Here is a 24,765-nt window from a genome sequence, read left to right on the forward strand (position 1 = left end):
ATCTGAATATATATAAACCACTTTGAATGTAGTTGCAAAAACCTCAGAAAGGCAGTATATCAAGTCCCATTTCCCTTCCCCTTTTTTGGCCACTGCCACACATCGGCAAAAGATTTCATGGTATTATCAATACCTAGGTCTTTTTCTTGAGTGCTGACTCCTAAGGTGGACCCTAGCATCAGGTAAGTATGATTCCTATTATTTTTCTCAATGTGCATTGCTTTGCATTATTCCACATTAAATTTCATCTACCATTTGGATACCCAATCTTCCAGTTTTCTATGGTCTTCCTGCAGTTTTTCACAATTTGCATGTATTTTGACAATTTGGAATAGTTTTGTGTCATCTGCAAATTTAAACACCTCACACCTAACTCGTCATTCTGATTTCCAGATCATTTATAAATATGTTAAATAGCACAAGTCACTGTACTGATCACTGCAGCACTCTACTAACCAATTCCTAATTCACAGAAGGACACTGTCTCCTATCCAATGACTTTTTAATTTTCTCAATAGTATCTCATGAGGAACTTCATCAAAAGCTTTGTGAAAATCTAGATACACTACATCAATCAACTCATCTTTAGCCACATTTTTATTCATGCCTTCAAATAAATGAAGCAAATTAGTGAGGCAAGAATTCCCTTGGATGAACCCATACTGACTCAGTCCCATTAAACCATGATTGTCTATGTGTTCCATAATTTTATTCTTTATAATAGTTTCCACTATTTTGACCAGCACTGATGTCAAGTTCACCAGTCTGTAATTTCACAAATCACCCCTGGAACCCTTTTTAAAAACTGGCGTTACATTGATTGCCCTCCAATCTTCAGGTACTATGGACGATTTTAACAAGAAGTTAAAGATCATTATCAGCAAATAATTCATTTCACTTTTGAGTTATATCAGTACCCTGGGTTGTATACCATCTGGTCAAGGTGATTTATCACTCTTTAATTTATCAATTTGGCTCAGTACATCTTCCAGGTTCACTAAGACTTTTTTTAGTTCCTCCACATCATCACCCTTGAAAACCGTTTCTAGTACAGTTAGATATCTTAAAATTTCTTCTATAAAGGCTGAAGCAAAGAATTCATTCAATCTCTCTGCTATGGCCTTGTCTTCCCTGAGTGCACCTTTTGCTCCTTTATGATCTAACGGTCACACAGTTTCCCTCACAGGCTCTCTGCTGCTTATGTACCTGAAAAAGTTGTTACTATGAGTTTTTGCCTCTGTAGCAACTATGTTTCTCTTCATATTCTCTTTTAGATTTACTTTTCAATGTTTTTTTGTAGCTAGCTTGACATTGTGTATGTTGCTTCTTATTTTCTTAATTCAGATCCTGTTCCCATTCTTTGAAGGATGCTCTTTTGGCTCTAATAGCCTTTTTCACTTCATGCTGGCTGTCGTTTGTTTTTCTTTCCACTTTTATTAATAGAAATATAAAAAACACAGAAACATGATGGCAGTGAAGGTCAAAATGGCCCATCCAATCTGCCCATCCTCATTAACCACTAACTCCTCCTTTCCCTAAGAGATCCCACATGCCTACCCCATGCTTTCTTAAATTCAGACACAGTCCTTGTCTCCACAACCTCCACCATGATGTCATTACACACATCCATCACCTTTTCCGTGAAAGAGTACTTTCTTAGATTATTCCTAAGCCTGCTTCCTCTTAACTTCATCCTATGCTCTCTCATTCCAAAGTTTTCCTTCATTTAAAAAAGGTTCACCTCTGTATAGTAATGTCATTGAGGTATTTAAATGCCTCTATCATATCCCATCTCTCCTGCCTTTCTTCCAGTGTATAAGCCTGTCCCTATATGTTTTATGAAAGAGACTACTGACCAGTTTAGTAGCCGCCCTTTGAACTGACTCCATCCTGTTTACATCTTTTGGAAGGTGCAGTCTCCAGAATTGCACACAGTATTCTAAATGGGTCCTCATGAGAGACTTAAACGAGGGCACTATCACCTTTTTTTCCTGCTGGTCATCCCTCTCCTTATGCACCAGAGCATCCTTCTGGCTTTGACCATCACCTTTTCTACCTGTTTGACCACCTTAAGACCATCAGAAATAATCACCCGAATTCCCGCTCTTCTATACAGAAGCACTTCATCCCCTATACTATACCGTTTCCTTTGATTTTTGCAACCCAAGTGCATGACCCTGCATTTTTAAATATTAAATCTTAGTTGCCAATTATTGAACTATTCTCCAAGTTTCGCTACATCCTTCCTCATGCTATCCACACCCTCCCTCTGGGGTGTCCACCCTATTACAGAGTTTGGTATCATCCGCAAGGAGACAAACCTTACCAGACAGTTCTTTCACTCGCAGAGATGTAAAAAAAAAAAAAACAGTCCAAGGACCGATTCCTGAAATACACCACTGATAACACCCTGTTCCTCAGAGCAAACTCCATTTACCATACCCTCTATATCCTTCCATTTAACCAGTTTTTAACCCAATTAATCACTTTAGGTCCTATACCAAGGGTATTCAGTTTATTTTTATCAGTCATCTTTGTGATACTATGTCAAAGGATTTGATAAAATCCAAGCACACCACATCTAGTGCACCTCCCATGTCCAACTGTTTGGTCACCCAGTCAAAGAAATCAATCAGATTTGTCTGATATGACCTGCCTATGGTGAAACCATGCTACCTCAGGTCCTGCAGTCCATTCAGTTCTAGAAAACTCATAGTCTTCCACTTTAGAAGCATTTCTATTAGTTTACTCAGACTGACAAGTCTGACTGACAAGTCTAATTCTCAACCTCCTCTTTATGCTCTTATGCAGAGAGACCATTTGCATGTTTGCTTTCCTGACAGCTTTTCCAGCTTCTCTTAGCTTTTTTAGGTATTTTTGTCTGTCTTCCTCTTTCTGAGTCATCTTGTAACTTATGGAGGCTAGTCTTTTTTTCCTTTACCTTTTCAGCTTCTACTTTTGAAAACCAGACTGACCTTCTTTTCCTTTTCCTTTTATGTATTTTTCTTTTACATAACATTTTGACACATTTAAAATAACTCAGTTTTGCCCACTGATGCTCTACTTCCTTCACCTTTTCCCATCTAACAAACTTTTCCTTGAGAAATTCCCTCATCTTGGCAAAGTTAGTTCTTTTGGACCTTCAATCTTGAATAAGCCATCTTGTCCTGTGTTGTAATATTGAACCACACCGTTTGATGATCACTAGATGCCAAATGATTCCATAACATCAGAAACACTCTCTCTGTTGGTAAGCAAACAATCCCTACTCAGCCTTACCATCTACAAGGACAGTGCACACTCCTATAGACTAGCCATTCTAGCAGCAACAACAACAAAAACTACTCTTCACAAATTGAAAAATCACCTAACACATCAGTCCTTTATCAGACCCTGAGATCTCTTACAACATCTAACCCACTTCCTATTATTCTAACTTCACTCCCCTCAGCACCGGATACGGCAGATCATTTCAGCTCCAAAATTATTTCCTTGACCTTTTCCTTTGCACCAATTACCAACAACATATCACCACTGCCTGCTTCCAGTGTTCTACTGCCAATTAGTACACTTCCTTCAATATCCCAGCTGAGTCACAGTTACATATCATCATTCAAAGTATGACATCCAGTATGGCACCTCATGACCCCATACCATCCTCTTTTATCAAATGATTCCAACCAGAGCTTACTCCTTTTTATCTATAACATGATTTCCTCCTCATTTTCCTTAGGCATGATCCCAGCAGCCTGGAAGCAATCAATCTTGAAACCCAAACTCAAAGACCAATTCAAACACACTACTGAAAAATGCAATTATCACCCCTTAGCAAACCTTCCATTCCTCAATATAGTTGCAGAACTTTAACTCATTCTCAACTCCTTGACTTCCTAAGTAAAACAAATCTTTTGCATTACAATCAAACTGGATTCAGGCCACACTGCGATACCAAAACAGCTCTGCTTTGTATCACTATATATATATATATATATATATATATATATATATATATATATATATATATATATATATATATATATATATATATATACACCATAAATTGGATCAAAACAATTCTGTCCTACTGTTGTCCCTTGACCTCTCTTCAGCATTTGATCTTGTTGATCACACTTTACTACTAGATAGTCTCTACCAGATAGGCATAGCATATGAGATTTAGCATTTTCCTGGTTCTATATCTGCCTTACTGATTGTTTGTGTGTTTCCCTGAAAATAAGACCTAGTAGAGGTTTTGCTGAATTACTAAATATAAGGCCTCCCCTGAAAGTAAGACCTAGAAAATTTTTTTTTTGGAAACATGCCCGCCGAACAGAACACCAGAGCATGCAGCTGTGATTCTTTTTAGCCCGCCGCCGTTGTCCCCTACCTTCACCATCTGTTGCAAAGCAGCTGCATGAAGGACATGAGGACTGTCACCTGCCACCAACCCCAATGTTCCCTTCTGCAGCCGTCACTTGTAAATGTGCAGGCAAGGCATCAAGAGGCCCATCGCCTGCCGCCATCCCCCTTGTCCCCTACCGCCAGTTGTAAAACTGCACACAGTCTGCCGTTATCCCGTCACCTGCCGCCATACCGTATGCTGTCCCTGCTGTGCGAGTCTGCTGTGATGAGCTCCCCCTGGTGGCCGGAAGCTGCAATACCGTCCCTGCTGTACAAGTGGTCCAGGAACTGCTGTGGGAGATCGTTACAGTCTCCAGACAGTGTGTGGGAGCCAGGTACTTTACAGCCCTTGTTTTTTGTGGCCCTGTGTGTGAGTCAGGCAACCAGTGTGTCACTTTGATTCTTTAGGGGGTGTCTGCTTTTCTGCTGAAGGGTCTAAAGTACAAGAAATATACAGTGCTGGTATATTTTTACCCCTACCTAGACATGAGCGCAAAAAGAAAGAGCTATTCTGTCGAGTACAAGAAAGGAATCGTGGAAGACTCTTGGGGTAAAAATCTTACTGCTTTCTGCAAAGAGAAGATGTTGAGTATCCGATTGGTCCGAAAATGGCGAGCAGATTACGGAAACCTCAGTTAACAAGTGGACAATGAATGCTAAAAAGCGCAAGTGTGGATCAGGTCAGCAACCATTATTTTCCGAGCTGGAAGACCTGATCTGTGAATGGGTTGTTGACAGTAGAGCAAAGGCTTTGGTTGTGAATAGAGCTCAGATTCAAGAATTTGCCCTTGCAATGGCACCACAGTTCGAAATAGCCCCCGAAGAATTCAAAGCATCACAACACTATCTGGATAGTTTCCTTCAGCGAAGTGAACTGTCTTTAAGAAGATCAACAACACTGTTTAGGCTGGAAGATTACGCTGACTTCTCTAAATACAATCTTTCCAACATGATTGCTATGGATGAAACTGCAGTGTTTATGGGCCAAGCATCTCAAACAACAATTGCACAGCGGAGTGCCTCCTCAGTTTACATTCCTTCCACTGCTTATGAAAGTGCACGTGTTACCTATATTTTGGCAATTCGTCTGGATGGCACTAAAGTCCCACCTTTAATAATTTCTAAGGGCAAGAAGGATAAGATTGAACGTGTTTCAGGCATTTTTATTCTTGAAACTGAAAAAGCCTGGGCCACACAAGCAGTTATAAGGAAGTGGGTCGATTTAATGCTGCCGCTTGTTATGCGAGGGAGCCAAAGAGGTCTGCTAGTCTGGGTTTCACCCAGCACACACCGCGCTAAGGACATGAAGAAATTTCTTCACGAAGAAAAATAGATCAAATAATGATTCCCGCAGGAATGATGGCCTATCTCCAGACTCTTGATATTGCAATAAACAAGCCATTCAAGGACAATTTTGCGCGTGGAAATTAATGACTACATTGAAAATAGATTGGAGAGAAATCAGCGTGGGAACTTTGTGAAGCCTAAACTGCAAGAGGTTGTGACTTGGGTGAAGAATTCATGGGAGAAAATCACTGACAGTTGCATTGCAAATGCACTACGAGCAGGCTACCTTGAGAAGAAGTACTCATTTAAGGACAGTGCTATTACTAGACATGAGAGATTTGGGCCAATGATTCTGAAAGAAATGGAGTCACAAGAAATTCACCAGGAAATTCAGGGTTTGGATTGTTATGATGATGTTCCAGAAGATGATGACATGACTGTCATTGAATAAATCTTGCTTTGTGTTCATAAATATCGGGATCGGTAAATGTACCATAGATTGTTGTACATGGAAATAATGGTAGTAGGGTAACAAGAAATTCTTGATAGGATTCACAGTTTGTCTGGTTATGCTGGTTTGTGATGACAACTACTGTACAGTATATAATAAATGTTCATTTTTTTTGTTCAACAATAAATGTGAATTCTTCTTCATGGAAAAATAAGACATCCCCTGAAAATATGACCTAGCGCATCTTTGGGAGCAAAAATTAATATAAGACACTGTCTTATTTTCGGGGAAACAAGGTAGTTCATTTCAAGGACACAGCATCAGCACAATTTATACAGACCTCAGGAGTACCGCAAGGATCCACCCTGTCCCCGGCCTATGCTATTCAACATTTTCTTAGCCCCACTACTTACCCTTGCGCAATCCCTAGGCTTCACTGCATAAGTATATTGTGAGAAGCACAGGAGAAGGAGCAGGAAAGTCTGTAAGGGAAAAGGTCAGGGAGGTAAACCTTATCCAGAAACCCCAGGAAATTACAGGTCCTAGAGGCCCCGGCATAGATTGCCCTCCCCTCTCAGGAAGAGCAGTTTTTCCATTCCCTCTGAGAGATAAGATGACTACAGTTCTCAGCAGTCCCAGGATAGAGCACCTGACCTGGCCAAGAGAAGTGTCCAGCACTACAATTCCCAGGCTCCTGAAGGAGAGAAGGGTGATTGTCTGGGGAGGTTTAATCAGGGAGATATGATGCAGCTGGGGGAGACACAGGAGGAGGAACCCATGGACTGGCAACCCTTAGAAGGAAGACAGGGGGTTCTTCAGGAGGCTACTGTGGAACAGGAACCTATGGATGTCTCAGCGCTGGCCAAGGTGAAAGGGGAACAATTGAAAGGGCTCATAGCAGCCTTGCTCTCTAGCTTGGTGCAAGGGGGAGAAGGTTTTTGGGGAGGGAGAAAAGAACCAGATAGAAGGCTCAACCCTGACCCATCTGGGAGGATACTGGGAGTTGGTGCTGGTATAGATATGGGATGGGGTCCCTTCAACCTCTGCTAATACACAGGAGGAGGGGGAAGGAGTAGAGGGTTGTAGCTGAAAGTAATAGAGCTGCTCTGTATACAAATGAACTCTGAGTGAACCTGAAAGCAACAGAACTGCACTGTATAGCTGTACCTTCAAGGACTCTGATTAATGTTGGAGCAGTGGAACTGAGGGCGCATATGTGAATGTGGGGTTGTTATGAACGCTGTGTTTTGTTATGAACATTGCTTAAAGGGGAAGGAATGAACTGACATCCATGGGGCTTATTTTTTCCAACCTACTACAGTCTGAATTCCTCCTAAGGACTTTAGGGACTGATAGGGGGGCAGGAGGAAACCAACAGATAAAAGATACTATATTGAGTTTGGAGGTTGAAGCTGCTCTAGGCAGGTGCCTATGTGAATGTGGAGATAGGGGTCTGGACTTAAACAGAAAGCCCTGCTTAGTGGATGGTGAACTTTACGGGGAAAGGACCCTTGCTTAGGGGTTAACAAATGAAAGGTTATCAAGGCAAAGTGGAGTGAAGCTGTATTAAGACACAGTCCAGGCATGGCCACTGTTATCTTCCCAGTAGGAGGATGGAGACCTGACCACAATTTGCAGATGATATTCAACTGTTACATATCATAGACTACACCGACACACTCATTATACAGAACATTAATCATAATTTGATGCAGATTTACAACTGGCTTCATGAAATCAAATACTTAACCCAAATCTAGTATATTACTTTTCCCAAGCAGCCCCAGAGCTACCTTATCTCAACCAATTATTTACTGCAGTTCCTTAAGCACCATCTACAAAAATCCTAGGAGTAACTCTAGATATTACAATCTCTTTCCAACCATATATTTAATCTGTAATTTGGCAATGCTTCAACTATGAGAAATACTAGGAATTTAGTTTAAAGCCCTCTTTAGGACTTCAGCTAGTCTGCTGCAGAAGACACTTTGTCCCTTTCTTTTAGGTGGACATCTTTGAAAATAACCCCATGGTCTAGGAAACGAAAGCACTCATGTTGGCACCATCCATGCAGCCACACATTCAGCTCTAGGATGCTAGCTTCCCTCATTCAACCTTTACCTCCAACAGGAAGAATCAATGAGAATATGGTCTGTGCACTGCTTAACCTTCTGTCCCAGAGCTGTGAAGTCACATTTGATATGTTCAGCAGGCTACCTAGCAGTATCATTTGTGCCAACATAGATGATCAGGATAGGATAATGGTCAGTAGGCTTGATGAGTCTCAGCAAACTTTCTGCTACATCTTGAATCTTGATGCCAGGCAGACAGCACACCTCCCTGGACATCATGTCTGGTCAGCAGATGGGCGCCTCTGTACCCCTCAGAACAGAATCACCAACTACCACAACCTTTCACTTCTTATTGGCCACCGATCTAGTGGCTTTGGGATTTTTAATCATTGTTTCCTTCTGCTCTTGAGATATTTTCAACTCTTCTGCCTCCAGGGCTGCAAACTGATTCTTCAGTTCAACAGAAGAAGGAGCAGTTGGGGGGTTGATTTTGCAGGATCTGGTGACCTATGTCCAGCTGTCCTCTTTCTGCAAAGATCTCTTTTCCCTTTGCTGGAGATCCCCAGTGCCTCAACATGCATTTCTTGGAATGGATTTCTTGTAGTCACAGATGCTTCTTAGACTTGCCACCTCCTCTCTTAGTCCTTGTACTTCTTTCATGAGGGATTCAATGTGCATACATTTAGCACATGAAACCAGAACCTTGCCTTGGACCAAGCATTCAGTATGGACAGAGGCAGAAGCTGTAATGAGAGCAGCAGGTATAGAGGCATGACATTTCTTAGCCATTCTTCAACTGTAAGAGATTTTTGTACCTGTGGATAAAAAGAAAAAGGCCTACCAAAGTCCCAATCCTATTTTTTTCCTTCACCTGTTCTGTAACTTACAGGAAGCAGGTAGTTTTACAGAGACATCTAAGTACTTGTTCAGATTTACTCTGTAGGTGTAGTTCAATGTACTTCCTTGCCTATTATTGGGATATACAGTGATTTAGTTTGTCCTTTCAGGGTATAGAAATTGTTTTTTGTGGGTTTTTTTTTTAATATCTGATGTGTAGTGTAGTGTAATTAAAAGGATTAATCTTACTAAGTAGAGACCCAGAAATAAAACTGATCTCAATTAATAGGTAACAATTATGTGACAATCATTTCTTTGATTATCCTTCCATCAATAGTACTACTGCTAACAGTGCCAGTAGGGCTAGATCTCTATACCGTATACATAAAGACTACAGCTTGTTTCCCCCGTTTTGAAGGGGGGGTAAAAGGAAAATCCCAGATTAAGTTGATGAACAAGTTTATTTAAGGAAAAGAGAGGTTAAACTAATATCCTTCTATTATAGGCATATACAAATGTAACAATAAACCTGGTGTTACTTATAGTGCATTTATTTATATTTATGTTAAAAAGGCAAATCCTTTTAATCTAAAACAGGAAAAACACCTGACAAAAAGCAGACAGCTGAAGAGTCACTGCAATCAGAAATGATTTGCTCTCAAAATTGACTGCAATTTGGATAGAATTAATTGTAGGAGAGAGACAGTGGATTAGGCAAACAATATAGGAAGTGTCACCCTTGTGGTGGGTGGGCTGAGGAGCAGGGAGGGAGGGAGGGAGGGCCTAAACAACCAAAGATCTGTAGAATGTGTTAGCTGTGAAACCAATCTCCAATGCTGTATTAAAACAACCTTACTACACCTCTGCTTTCCAACAAAAGTCTGCCTCCAAGACCAGGTGTCTACTTTAGAGAAAAGTTGGGGGAAGGGGCTGGAGGGCTAATACAAAATATCCTTTAAAGAGAGTAGGAAAGCCACTGATAAATATCTGATTTTACCAAGACCAGTGCTAAACAATCTAATATCAGAAATGTAACAGTTTTAAGATACAATGAGCAGTGCACAAGATAAAGATAAACAATCAAATACCAGAAATTTAGCAGTTTTAAGATAGTGAGCAGTACACAAGATACAGTGGAAGATAAAGTTTGAAAATTTGTTGTTTAAATAAACACAGAAAAGTTTAGAGAAACAGAACAGAAAACCAGAAGTCTCAGTCAGATGTATAAAATGAGAGAATGCAGATATTTGGCTTAACTTGAGACAGAGAGGGTCCAGCAGCAGCAATAGGTCTGACATCAGGTCTGGGCTTCCACAATGGTATTTTTAAACAACGTTCATGCCTGATTTAAAAGTCCTAATATTTGTGGCTGATCCTTTTAGCTTCTTTTTAGCCATTTCTTCATTTTGTCATAGTTGCCCTTTTGAAAATTACTAAAGTAGATTTCCTTAATGACTTCATTCTTGATATCAGCTCAAATTTGATCATGTTATGATCCAACACCATTACTTCTCGTACCATGCCCTGCATTCCACTAAGGATTAGATCTAAAATAATTCCCCCTCTTGTTGGTTCTTGGACCAGTTGCTCCAAGAAGCAATCATTTATTACATCTAAGAATTTTATCTCCCTAGCACTCCCTGATATAACAGTTGTCCAGTCAATATTGGGGTGATTGGTGAGGGAAGATTTCCCTTGGCTGAATCCATAAGGACTCTGGCCCATTAAACCATGTTTGTCTATGTGCTCAGTAATTGTATTATTTATAATAGTTTCCATTATTTTGCCTGACACTAATATCAGGCTTACCAGTCTACAATTTTCCAGATCAAACCCGGAACCCTTTTTAAAAATCAGCATTACATTCATCACCCTCTAGTCTACAGGTACTACGAATGATTTTAATGACCTGTTACAGATCACTAATACCCGATCAACAATTTCATGTTTGAGTTCTTTCAGTATCCTAGGGTATATACCATCTAGTTCAGGTGATTTATCACTCTTTAATTATTTAATGTTTCATAAAATTATCACATGTGTAAAACTATACAGGATGACAAAAACATGCATATTTTTATGTGACACGTGTGTAGGCACAGGATCATCCCTATCAATAAGTGGAATAGGCATTTGCCTATGATGGTTTAATTTAAGGGGAGGCAATACTATATCAGCATGCAGAACAATGGCAGGCCACCAACATTAAAGATGCCTAAACATGGTGCAGGGTCATGTGTGCTCAAGGCCTGCCATATTCTTCCTTCTCCAACAGAAAGTTTGCATGTGCTCAATGGCTGTATACCATGCTCACTTTACATCACCTGCAGCTTTGGACCCAGGTAAACTCTTGGTTCTTTGGCAACAACAGTGACAATGGCAGGGAACAGGCCCAATGGGGTGATGGGAAGGGGGGGGGGAGATGCTGGACTCAGTATGGAGGGGGATAAAGAAGGGAATGGGAGATGCTGATACCTTGGGGGGAGGAAAGGAGAAGGGAAATACTATGGTAAGAAAGGAGAGGGTTGATGATGGACATCTGGGGGATAGGAAATGGAAGGGTAGTACTGATGCTCAACACCTGGAGTGGTAGTGGGGGCAATCCTAGACACCTGGGAGTCTAGGAGAGGAAAAACACAATGCTGACTACCTTGGAAGATAGGTAAGGTGGTGATACTGAACATCTATGGAGCAGAAAAAATGCTGGACACTTGAGGGGTAGGGAAGGGTAGATATTTGACACCTGGAAGATACAGAAGATGCTGGACATGTGGAGGTACAGTGATTCTGGGCATGTGGGGGTATAGGAGTCATTCCTGGCATCTGGAAGGGTAGGGTGATGCTGAAAACCTGGGGGTGGGGAAATACTGAACTGAGGAGGGGGGTAGCTAAGGTAAGATGCTGCACTACAAAGGAACTTGGGGGAAAGAAAGGGAAGTGCTAAACATGGAACAAGGGAAAGGAAAAAGAGGTGAATGCTGGACATGGGGAAGATGGAGAGAGAGGAGAAAGTAGTGAAAGGCTGGATAATGAGAGAGATATGGGGAAATTGAGGACTAAGGTAAATACACGCGGTGGAAAAAAAGGAGATTAATGACTGAATGTGAGAAGGTGGGATGAAATCTGAATGGAAAGAGATATAAAGCAATAAATGAAAGAAAGTTGAAAGTGAAATGTCAGAGATGGATTTAGGGGAAGTGGGGAGAAAAGAAAATTGACAGGGGACCCTTGGAACAGAGATACAGCAGGCAGAGAAACACAAAAGCAAGAGACTGGCAATGGAATCTAAATCAGAAATCATGTTTTAAAAAGAAAAAAAAATTATAACTATAAAATATGTATGCAGACATGGACTGGTTTCATTGTATAAGGTTAGCAAGAACTATACAACTCCTTTTAGGTTACTCTACTCATAGGTCCAGATTTAAAGATTTTGCAGGTTACAATAAAAAATATTACATGTAGTATAGAATAATTTAACTTAAGTTTTCAAGTGCCTTAAATGCAACAGCAAAAATCTTCACATTACAACAAATTAGAAAACTACAACAAAATCCACAAATTAGAACAAATAATTAAAATTTCACGACTTTAAAATATCTTAAGTTTGGTCTAGACAAATACATAGGAAACAGATCCTATAGGTGAAATTTAACAATGAAACAAAGGTCAAAAAGTGATTTAGGACATTTTCTGTTCCAACTCTTCTCCTCCACACATATATAAATACCGTGCAATCCGCTTAAGTGCAAGGGTCTGAGACCAAAGAAATGCATGCAGTTAACCAGAGCATGCACTTAACAGTTGTGACCCAAAGAAGCTTGACATCTGATAAACTTATGTACAGTACTGTTTATTATTATACTTACAGTATACAGTCTCCAATAACTGACGTTAGGCTTACTTGAAGTAATCAGTTATAGTCCTCTGTACACTCTTGGGTCTGTGAGTTCCATAGACTATGTCTGCCAGATGGTAAAAACTGTCATAGCACTGACATCCAGTGGCCTCCAGATAGGCCCACACAATGTTGAGACTCTTCAGCGCTCTTGCAAAAGTGACAGGAGGAGGTTGTTGAATTTCGTCAGCATGTGTCTCACTGCTCATTTAATTCTCTAGTTCATTATCAGCCGTTGTTGCCTGCGTGTAGGCGCATATCTCAACATCAGTGCTGTCGTCAGCTGTTTGTAGATCGTAATCAACAACTACATAGTGATGAAACTCCTCTTCAGTAACACCGGCTGGCATGTCAATAACCTATTCATCTGACGCGTTTGCAACGGCTGCATCTGTTTCGTCTTTCTCCACATCCTTAACAAAGCTTGCCCGCTTGTAGCAGTTCACAATGGTTGCCTGTGTAACATGATTCCAGGCTTCTTTCTGCATATGTAGGGAATCCAACAGTGATAGATTACGAGCCAGTTCAACAGCACGTTTATCCTTGCCAGTCTGGTCATCCATAACGCTCATCAGATGACGTAGCACAAAAGCCCGATAATGTTGTTTGAAATTGGCTATTATGCCCTGATCCATAGGTTGGATCAGAGAGGTAGTGTTTGGTGGCAGGAAGACCACCTTGATGTTAGACAGCCTGACATCATCCCTGTGTGCAGCACAATTATCACAAAGCAACAAAATCTGATGTTTTTGTGCCCGCATTCTAGTGTCTAACTTCTTTAGCCACTGCTTCCAAATTTCCCCAGTCATCCATGAATTTGCATCAGCCTCATATGACACAGGAAGTCGCTTAACTTTCTTGAAGCAATGGGGCTGTTTCCTCTTTCCAGTGACAAGGGGTTCCAACTTCCCACTCCCATCCATATTGAAGCAAAGGAGGATTGTCAGTCGGTCCTTCGATGTTTTACCTCCAGTAGTTTTGGCATGTTTGAATGCAAGTGTTCCATCAGGAATCGCTCACCAGTAGAGACTGTTTTCATCAGCATTGAAAATGTCATGAGGTGCAAATTCATTCAAGATGGTAGGAAGAACTGAAACAACCCAATTTTCAGCACCAAAGTCATCAGTGTCTTGTTTCTCACCATGCTGTTTCTTGAATTTTATGCTGTTCCTCTCCTTCCATCTTTCCAACCATCCAAAAGTGACTTTGAATTCAGTTAGTCCAAGACTTTCAGCTAGCTGGTTAGCTTTCTCCATAAGCAGTGGACCACTGACAGAAAACTGTCTGCTCGTGACTTGAGAAAACCACCGAAGAAGAGCATCTTCTACCTCCTCTTCCTGCCCGTTTTCGTTTCCGTTGTGGATTTGTATTGTTTTGCCAGTCTTCCAGAAGCTGGTTTTTCTGATTCAAGGCATGTGAAATTTGACTGGGATTGACACCATATTCTTTAGCAATAGATGCTTGACATTGTTTGTTTTCTAATTTTTTAAAGAACTTCTATTCGTTAAGCCAGTGCTAAAGTCTTACAGTTCCGCCGCAACGACGACGACCCCAGTGTACACTCTAACAACATTATTTCGCTTATTCTGCCTGTGGCAGTTAAGGAGATGGTAAATTTGAAATCTCATTGGTTGTCACGCGCCAAAAAATGGGACCGAAGTACGGCACGTAGTTAAACAGCGCTTGTGCTTATCCAACGTGCACTTAAATGGAGTGCACTGTATATATATATATATATATATATATATATATATATATATAAAAGGCACCTCCAACTTTCTATGAAGCCTCAAGCCGGAAACTTGAAGTGGTCTAGATATCCGTTTTGGCCATGAGTGTCTGCCCTGCCCTCGCATCACAACGTGATGATGTCGAGGGCGGAACAATGGTACTCACCGAATGGCATCACTCAAATGCCCTGCCCTCGCGTCAAAACATCATGACGTCGAGGGCAAGTAATGAAAAAAGAAAATAGAAAAGGAGTTAATTCCCTCCGCAATGCCGCCGCAAGCCCCCATACAAACATTTACAATGCCAGGTACCGACTTAGGCTTCTGTTGAAATTGGCTGTGCATCGTTAAGATCGTCCAATGCTTCCTAACGATGTGCATTACCTTTTTACACATATGTGTATAAGGTAAGATGAGACTCCGCCTCAGTCACAGCTGGAACCGGCGCCTGAAACCATTCACCCTAAACATTCTATGCTCTTCTCATCGCCCTATGGACTAATGTAGATGGATAACCTCGATATGTAAACCTCCCCGCCATATAAGCTTGCATGCGGAACTGATGACGGGAGCTACACAGTCTACGAATCTGTAGGAACTGCCCTCCAGGGATACTGTCTTTCAAACGCTGTGGGACGCAAAACCCTGTAACTGGGAGGGAGGGAAAACACAGGAACTGAGGTGAAAAACCCTGTAACTGGGAGGGAGGCAGGGAGGACCACAGAACTGGGAGGGAGGGGGGTTGAGGACCCTGGAACTGTGAGGGAGGCAGGGAGGGGTGGGAAAACCCTAGAACTGGGAGGGAGGGGCAAAAATCATGGAAATGGGAGGGAGGGAGGGGGGTTCACGAACCTAGAACTGGGAGGGAGGAAGGGAGGGAGGGAGGGGGTGGCAGAACCCTACAACTGAGAGGAAGGGAGGGAGGGAGGGCATTGAAATACACTGGAACTGGTAGGGGAGGGAGGGAGGGGGTAGAAAAACCCCTACAACGGGGAAGGGAGGGAGGGAGTGGGAAAACCCTGGGAGGGGAAGGGGGGCTCTGGCACAAACTCTCATTCTCACACACACACACTCTCACACCCAGTCTCACTCTCTCTGTCACACACACTCAGACATTCACTCTCTCTCTATCACACACTCACTCTCACACACACTCTGTAAAACACACACACTCTGAGGAAAATCTTGCTAGTGCCCATTTCATTGCTTTTAGAAACGGGTCTTTTATCCTAGTATATATACACCCTGCTTGACTTCACACCACCCAATCTAACAGGAAGAAGCATACAAATGCAAGAACTTATATTGAGCTACTTCAATAAGATGCTGGTTCTATGCACCCAGCAATGCAGAGAAGGACTTTGCGCAGGTGTTAACTTGGACAGAATACATGGCCATGCATTGCATTAAAATGAATGCTAACGAAACCATTTAGTATTCCGCCGCAGTTCAGAGAGGTACACAGGGGCTTGTGACAAACAGTTAATGTGAGCAGCATACAAGGGTTTGCAGAGAGGATTTTCTGCCAGTTTTTGAGATTTACCTGCCACTTTTGTCTTGTTTTGCCACCAGAAGGAAGTCCTTACATTTATAGGAGGCAGCTCTGTGGGTGCTGTGGGTGCTTGAGCACCCCCAATATTGAGCAAACTCCAATATTGATCAAACTCTTTGACTATATCTAGGGAGGGGTAGGTTCTATTGGGATTAGCACCCACAATCATTTTGAAAAGTTGGATCCTATGCTCCAAGTTTCAAAGACAGACAGTAGGTGAAAGAATAGGCAGTCTGATAAAATTAAAAGTGGATCAGTGCCTGTTCTGCCCTAAATATGAGCCTTGCAAAAAATGTTTGTTCAAGGAATTTTTGTGAAGCTCCTTATTTAGGCACAGGAGAATGGGCCCATTTATGCTGACAATTTGTGCATATGCCCCTCCCCCATGAACCCAACTTTTCCATGCATAAAATTTGCATGCCATTAGCTTTCTGCATGGCATGGTATTACAGTCCAATGCTCAGACATCTGTGTGTGGCTCCGTCACAGTATTTCTGCATGGGTCCCTGAATTTGGCACATTCGTGGTGTTTTGTAAATTAGAACTGAACCTAAATGATCTATGTTTAGTGATCTAGGGCTGAACTGATGACTGTTGAGGCAGAAGGTGCGACCTTGCCTGTTGATTAGGCCCCTTCTTCTTCTTTCTAGTACTATACTATTTCTAGAACCTTACACAAGGGGGAGGAGTTCAGGTTACAGCCCCTTAATACTTGGAGATGATTCAAAATATAACAGATATGTTCAGCTGCCACAAAGTCAGTGTTAATTGTTTCACTGATGCTTATGGCTGTACCCTTCCCATTCTTGCTGTAGATAAAATAGAGTACTTCCTGGTCTTCTCTTTTTGCAATAATTATTGGTTTTTGGTACAGATAAATTAAATAAACCTCTCTGGCATCGTCTTCCGTAGGTGCACCTGTAGTTGTATCCTGTGGCTATCCAGGCTACTGTTTCCAATCCCCATTAAAAATGACCAGCAACTTGCTACAGTAGTCCCTGGTTTGCTATGGATTCGCTCAGGATTCAGTTGAAATTCCTGACACAAATGAAATTATTCCGACTATTCTGGAAAGAGCACTGTTTGTCTTCAAGACAGGTTCAGAATAAAGAAAGCCGAAGAAAATTAAACACGGGTAATTACTGGACTTCCCAACTCCCCCACCCCCTTCCTATAATCAAGGAAACCATCGCGATCAGGTACTTCCCAGACCCGATTGAGAGGAATGGTTGCGCGCAGCTAAAGCAGTCTTAAAACAGGGGAAGCTGAAATGTCATAAGTCTTTAATCGAGATTATTTCAGCTTCTAATCATCAAGCTCCAGAGCTCTTGCACATCGGGACCATCTCTTACTCGAGATGCTAATCAGAATCATGCTGTCTGATCTTGGCCACCGCAGAAGATCAGGTTAAAAAAAAAAATACACCAGTCGGTGTTCTACAAACGAAAACTCTCTCCTGATCAGTTCGAAGATCTGAGCAGAAAAAAAAAGAGCAAGGACTACTTTTAACGGTTTTTATCTGACGACTATTTTTTTTTAACCAGGAAAATTATTTCCAAAGCAAACGGGATCTTTGGATATTGAACAATCATCACGCATGCGTGGCTGTATTTAGAATTACTGCTCTGCCTAGGACTAAGTTCCATTCCTCGAATCTTCGCTCATAAGACAATTTTTTTTAAAATCAAAGTTAGGAATGTGGACAGTGCAAGGCCGAGGGTATTTTGGGATTCTGTGGTTCCCCGTGATAGTAACAATGGTCTGCTGTGCGCAAAGGTGAGCTTACTGCAACCGTCTTGTATTTTGTATCCATGATTGTGAGTGTTATTCTTTGAGGGAAGGTATATGGCACTGTAATTCTGTTCGCTTGTAGTTCAGTGCAATTTCTGAATCCAGTCCATGCTTCTTCCCTTCAGCGTTAATGAGCCCAGCAACATGTCTTACGTGAAAGAGACAGTGGATAGATTACTCAAAGGATATGACATTCGTTTGAGGCCAGACTTCGGTGGTATGTTTTTCGTTTTCATCTGTCTTCATCTGCCATCAACATTGTGCTGGTTGTGTTTACACCATCAAAGATAATGGGGGGGGGGGGGGGGGGTGACAAACCAATCTGAGAACATTGTGCTGCTGGTGGTAAAGGTAGTGATGACGGTGTGTCTGTGTATTTTGAGATTGGAAGGAGGGGGTTAAGGATACCCGCAACTTAAGAATTTAGGATAGCCTTATGGCCAAATCAACAAATGTGTTTCCATTTTAAGGGCCTCCTGTCGATGTGGGGATGAGGATAGATGTTGCCAGCATAGATATGGTCTCAGAAGTCAACATGGTGAGTACGTTTGAATTCAAGAAGCACACACAAGTGCACGGATCTAGACATCTAGTTGGCCAGACCTAACTTTATTATAAATTAACAACCTTTGGGCTTTCCAGTAACTTTCACCCCTTGCCTAACTCTTCTTGACACACATCCCATTTAAAATAACAGTTTTCTTTATACATTTCTCATTAATCTTTGCTTTGCATTAATTATGTTATAGTTGATGCTGTTTGGGAAGAGTTTACACACGATACTGTATACTTTAATGTAGAATGCCGCCATCTACTGATGGCTGAATTTTATTACTTTAGTTCAGTACCATGGATAGCTCCAAGGTTTCTGTCCTGAAGAGAAAGGGCCAGGTCGGCCAAAAGAAGTAATGTGAGCATGCAAATACAATGTGTTTTGGATATGGGAGTATTTATTACTCGGTGCGAAGAAATAAGGAGTAAACAAGTTAAATAATTACATCTTTGTAGATGTACGTAATGAATAACATTTCTGTTTGCTGGTGCTTAAAAGTTGATGAAGTATCGAAGTTCACGCTTGTCTGTTTTGAAATCTGAGACTACACGAGCAACTAGGATGTCTTGAATCTCTAACATTGTAGTGACAAAGATCACCTTTGTCTGTATTGCTCAGAGAAAAAAAATAATGTTAAATAATAAAAGAAAGAGAATCATGAAATGAAAAGTGCTGAGCAAAACATACAAGACTGCATTCAGTGCATTTCAGTTAGCATACTTGGCATCATTTGTTTTTATTGTGTTCAAATCTTACCTATTCCTAAAACAGCAGGGTGTATCTTCCTGTTGCCTATTCAGTGTAGCAGCAGCTTTTTTGTGTAAATGATATGTCTGCAATGAATTAGTTCTGCACATCAAACCTTTTTAAACCCAGGATGCTGTTGATATTTTTTCTGAGTTATTGTACCTCAGTGGTCACTGGAATAACATGAAAATGTGAGACTTCCAAGGCTAGAGAAAATTCTCTTCTTGTTTCTGAACATCTAACCTGAGCATCATTTAGCAACATTACTACATAAATGTGTTACTTTATGTAAGGCAAGAGTAACAAAGCTTCAACAGGTTTCAATCAATCCCATTATCTGAACTTTTTATTGGCAAAAATAAAACACATTTATGATAAATTCCAATAGATATTTTTCAATGCACATCATACACATATGCCTGTCCTTTTAAAGGTGCATCTGAATGGTAACTATTCACAGTTTATAAATCAGATTTCTGCATTTGGTGTAACATTTTAACCACAGTTTTGTTAGAGGTGCATCAGACCTTAATATCTGTGCTGCATAACATATTATTGTTGGTCTGAGAACCTGGTGACCCTTTTAAAAGCAATCAAGCATTTTGAACAATAGTTCATTCATTTATTTTTAATTATTATTCATCTCTGTAGTTTGACTTGCAGTCCATGAAAGGAAAAGAACATCATCTCAGGCAGCAAACTTCCAATTAAAACAACACAACACACCAAAACAGAAAACAAAGATAAACACAGCTGTCAATAGGAATTTTCAATGATTCCTATGGAAACAGTGATGCAAGCTGGACATTTATATACATAGTTATGTTTTATTTACATACAGTGTTTCTTTTTTTCAATGTGCTCTCTTTAGAGTTGTTAGTATAATTGTCTCCCTAATTGGCTTTTGTAGGAGAAAAACAATTATACAAAAAAATCAAATAATAGCTAGGATGTTAAAAGAGGTGAAGAATCATGACAAAGATCATTATTAGAACATATTAAAAGCTAGAGGTGAATAGAAACAAGTGGATATGAATAACCCCTCTCACAATTTTACTTTGTATAGTGTTGGTGTATTTTTTCTAGACACTGTTCAGAATATAGGTTTATGAAGACAAATAATAAATATGAATTCTCTTTGAAACTCAGATAATTCAGATATTTGCTCCATTGCAGGGATAGCTGTTGGAATTCATTTTGTTTCCATTTAATCCCAAGGTTTAGGCATTTTAGTAAATTATGGTATCATTGTCACATTTTAGAATATAAATTGTTCAGTAGTCTATCTTGAAGTGATCAGTATGAGAAAAGTACCACTGGCATGTCCGCTAGTAATGAGTATAATTAATATTTCTATTATTATTGTTTTCAATTTGTTCATTTGTTCACTTGAACATTTATATTAAATGATTTTGAAATCTATAAGTAAAACACACAAATACCTTTGCTGTTTCTCAATGGTGAAATCATGAGTCCAGAAAAAGCAGAGTTTCTTCTTTAAGTGATAGAGCAGAAGTGATGTCATTTGCATAGAACTTAATTAGTTCTGCAGTAAAACTTTGAGAAATGATTACACTTTTCTTGCTTGCAAAGAATTCATTTCTTGACAATACTCTGCATTATGATAAATGGAGAACACAAATGCTGTAGGTTATAGGGCATAAATCTCAATGATTTGTGCCAAATGCAAATTAAGCAGGCTTTGATGTCATAATTTAATTATACCAGGATAACTTAATATGTTGTACCCTTCAAACTTAGCTTTGTTGTTGTTCTGGCTTAAAATAAAATGATTATTTTACATCCCTTTATAAATTTGAGAATTAGGAAGTCTAATGATAGATGGGTGTGATATTGTAGTCATACACAATGCATTTTTGATATGACGTATAAATCCGATTTGTATGTTTTGCTGAAAATGTCCAAAAATCAAGTGGTGAACAGAGCAGTTTCTGTGTATCTATCGTTTTGGACCATTTTTGGAAAAAAAATGTCCAAGGGAAAAAACTTACAAAATCAAGCCATTGGGATGTATGGGGGCCAGCATTCTTAGTAGATTGGCCACACATACATCCCAGCAGAGCAGTGAGGCACTGCAGTGGACTTCACATAAAAGGGCCTAGGTACACATCTCACCATTACCCCCTTATATGGTATGGTGAGCCCTACAAAACCCACCAAAACCCTACTGTACCCAACAGTACAACCACTAAAATAGCCCTTATGCCTACAGGTATCACATATGTGTGGGTACAGTAGGTTTTAGGTGGGTTTATGAGGGCATACACTTTCCACCATAAGTAGGATATGGGCCTGGGTTCTCATCTCTATAGTGCACTGTACTGACCTCTAGGCTACTCCAGGGATCCGCTTGTTGTTCTAATAGGCCTGGCCAGATGTCATAGAGGCTGGTGTGTGTACTGTTTATTGCATATCTATAGGGGGTGGGATGGGGGTCAGTGACCACTGGGGGGAGTAAGAGGGGGTCATGCTTAATCCTTCCAGTAGAAATTTAGGGCACCTTTTAGTGACGTAGTTGTGATAGAAACAGGTCTAGATCAAAACGTCTAACTTTTAGCCCTGCACACTTTTGCTTTGTTCCGTTATGGCAGGAAAAAAGTCCAAGTTTTGGGAATGCCCAAATCCCACCCTCAACATGCCTCCTTGAGATTTGGACACACTGCATATACACTGCATAGAAAAAATGTCTTAAAAATTGTTTTTGAAAATAGAAATTTGGACAGTTTGCCTTAATAAAATTCATCTTCTGCTTTGCGCTGATTTTTTGACCTTTTTTGTTTCAAAAACATGAGCCTTTAGTTTTACTATCAATGTTATTTCACCATACATTGTTCATACTAAAAATATTAGTTTTCCTATTTGCTTACAACAGGTATGAAAGTAAGAATGGAGAAGTAGTCTAGTACTTAGAACAGGTTAAACACAAGGGAAGTCAAGGTTCAGATATTACATTTCTTTCTGATCGTCCTTCTGAACTTGAACAAGTCATTTCATTCTCCATTGCTTCAAGTACAGTTAAGGTTTTAAATCAACTTGGACAGGAAAATAACTTTTTCCTCACTTGGATTATGGGGCTCTGTTCTGTCTTGATTTTCTTCATATCTCTCCCATTTAACTTTTTAGTGCCTGCTTTGGTGTATCCTCCTCCACTTCTAGCCCATTATCAGTTGAGGTTCCTCAAGTCTCTGTCCTAGACCCTCTTCTCTTCTCTCTCCATATTTGTTCCCTTGGTGCTTTGATCTCAATACATGGTTTTCAGTGCCATCTTTATGTGATGACGTCCAGATCTACCTCTCCACACCAAAGCTTTCACCAAGAATTCAGACCCAATAGAGTGTTTTGGGGGTAGAATGAGGGATGACCAGTATATGGACATCCAACACTGACTTTGGAAGGGGAAGGGACATCTGGTAGACCTGGTACTTGGCACATCCAGGTTACAGAAAGGTGTTCTAAATGAGCATTTATCCACTGGAGGAATTACCTCCTTAATCCCTCAGTGAAGGCTAAATCCGTCTCTCCCCAAATGTGAAACTAGCTAGGGATACAAGGCTCTATGACAGCTTCAGGAACTATGGGCATTTGTGGCACTAAAATCTTTTTTTTAATTCACTAATTAATAGGCTTTCATTGCAGAGTTGAGGAGAAGCTTAATGATTAGTACAATGTCCTGAGAACCAAGGGACTCAGTTCAAATCTTATTTCAGCATTTTTTTTTACTGTGATCCCTCCAGGGACAGAAAAATACCAACTGTACCTGAATGTGTAAGAAAACTGCAAACCTGAAGGCTAGTGAAATGGTGTGAATTTGGGTATAGCAGGTATTATACATATATGTGCATATATGTCATTATTCTATATTATTCTAATGGCATACATGCATAATTGGTACATAAGTGGTTTTTTTCACTTTATAAAATTGCCTTCTAAGAGGCCCTTTTACTAAAGCTTAATGCATTCTAACTCCATTAGTGCACACTAAGGGCTAGATACTATATATGGCGCTTAAAAAATCCACATGAAAAACACTTCCACCTAAGAGTATTCTATAAGATTTATAGAATTATGATATCCCAGTGTTTAAAATCACATGCCTCCATTTACATCAACAAAAATGTGGCATAAATCCCTGCATGTAGATTTACACACACTGATCCATATTTTATGCATGTTAATTTGAGAGTGCCCACAAAACACCCATTTCTATGTCCGTGACCACACCCCTTTTGAACAACACGTATTAGAATTTAGGCGCAGTTCATTACAGAATACACTTAGCAAGTTATGCACATACATTCTAATGATTGCTAATTAGTGCTCATTATTGCTTGTTAAGTGCTGTTATCAAGGCTGAATAGCTTGTTAAGACAATTAAGTTATGTGTGTTGTGGAATACGCTTAGATTTCAGTGTGGAATTCTAGGCACACTATATAGAATCCAACAGTAAATGTTAAGAAGCCCATAGGTGTAATATAAAATGGGTTTCTTTGCGTGTAGAACACATTAATTTTGTTAGCACATGCTAAGCTGTAGTAAAAGGGCCCCTAACTCTATTGCTGATAGCACACTTGCAGCCAAGTTATTGGTAATGTACTAAGAAGTCATTGCAACAGCAATACCTTAACACCCTGCCAGAACCCCCTTCCCTTCTTCCAAAAATATCCCCATGTCATGCAGCCATTGCATCCCTCAGAAATTCCACCAACATCTCCCAGATCCACCAGGCCACCTAATGTCCTTCAAAATTGTCTTTGCCCCATTACCCTATCCTTCCAACATGCTCATGATCTTGCTGGGAGTGCCTGAGACTACTGCTAGAGGTCAGAGCCAGTTTTATCCCAAGCTACTGGCAGGGCAGGAGCAACAAGGAAATGCTCCTGTTCTCTAATAGATATAGTTTTAAAAATATATTTTCATGTTATGATGTGCTATATTTTGTATTTGATTCTATGCATTATATTTTATGAATGCTTTTATTTTACCTTAGGGGTCCTTTTACTAAGACATGCTAATGGATTTAGTGAGTGCTAATGATTAGTGTACACTAAATGATAAGAAGTCCATAGGAATATAATGGGCATCTTAGCATTTAGTGTGCGCTAATTGTTAGTGTGTGCCTTAGTAAAAGGATCCCTTAATTAAGTGCACAGTGATAACTAGGTCATAAATATTAATATTTACAAATGATCTTGAAATGGGAACACCAAATGAAGTAATCCGATTTGAAAATTTATTTTATTTTATTTATTTCATTTGTATCCCACATTCCCCCACCTATTTGCAGGCTCAATGTGGCTTACATAGATGCATGATACAAATTATTCAAAGCTGTTAATTAGCATGAGCATTGTGGAAAATTGCAGGGGAACTTTGGAAGAGTAGAAGACTAGTCATTTGAATGGTAGATAAAATTTAATGTGGACA

The 24,765-nt window shown here is 40.2% G+C and overlaps 1 protein-coding gene across 1 annotated transcript in view; it reads left to right on the forward strand.

Moving 5' to 3' along the window:
* The first annotated feature begins 17,924 nt into the window (after positions 1-17,924).
* The window catches only part of GABRB1 (gamma-aminobutyric acid type A receptor beta1 subunit), a 481,904-nt gene continuing 475,063 nt past the window's right edge, over positions 17,925-24,765 (forward strand). Inside the window, 3 exon segments of the mRNA XM_030191347.1 lie at positions 17,925-18,004; positions 18,145-18,236; positions 18,490-18,557. Of these exon segments, the coding sequence (XP_030047207.1) occupies positions 17,925-18,004; positions 18,145-18,236; positions 18,490-18,557 (240 nt within the window).

This window comes from Microcaecilia unicolor, chromosome 2 (assembly GCF_901765095.1).
Source record: "Microcaecilia unicolor chromosome 2, aMicUni1.1, whole genome shotgun sequence".
Classification (NCBI taxonomy): domain Eukaryota; kingdom Metazoa; phylum Chordata; class Amphibia; order Gymnophiona; family Siphonopidae; genus Microcaecilia; species Microcaecilia unicolor.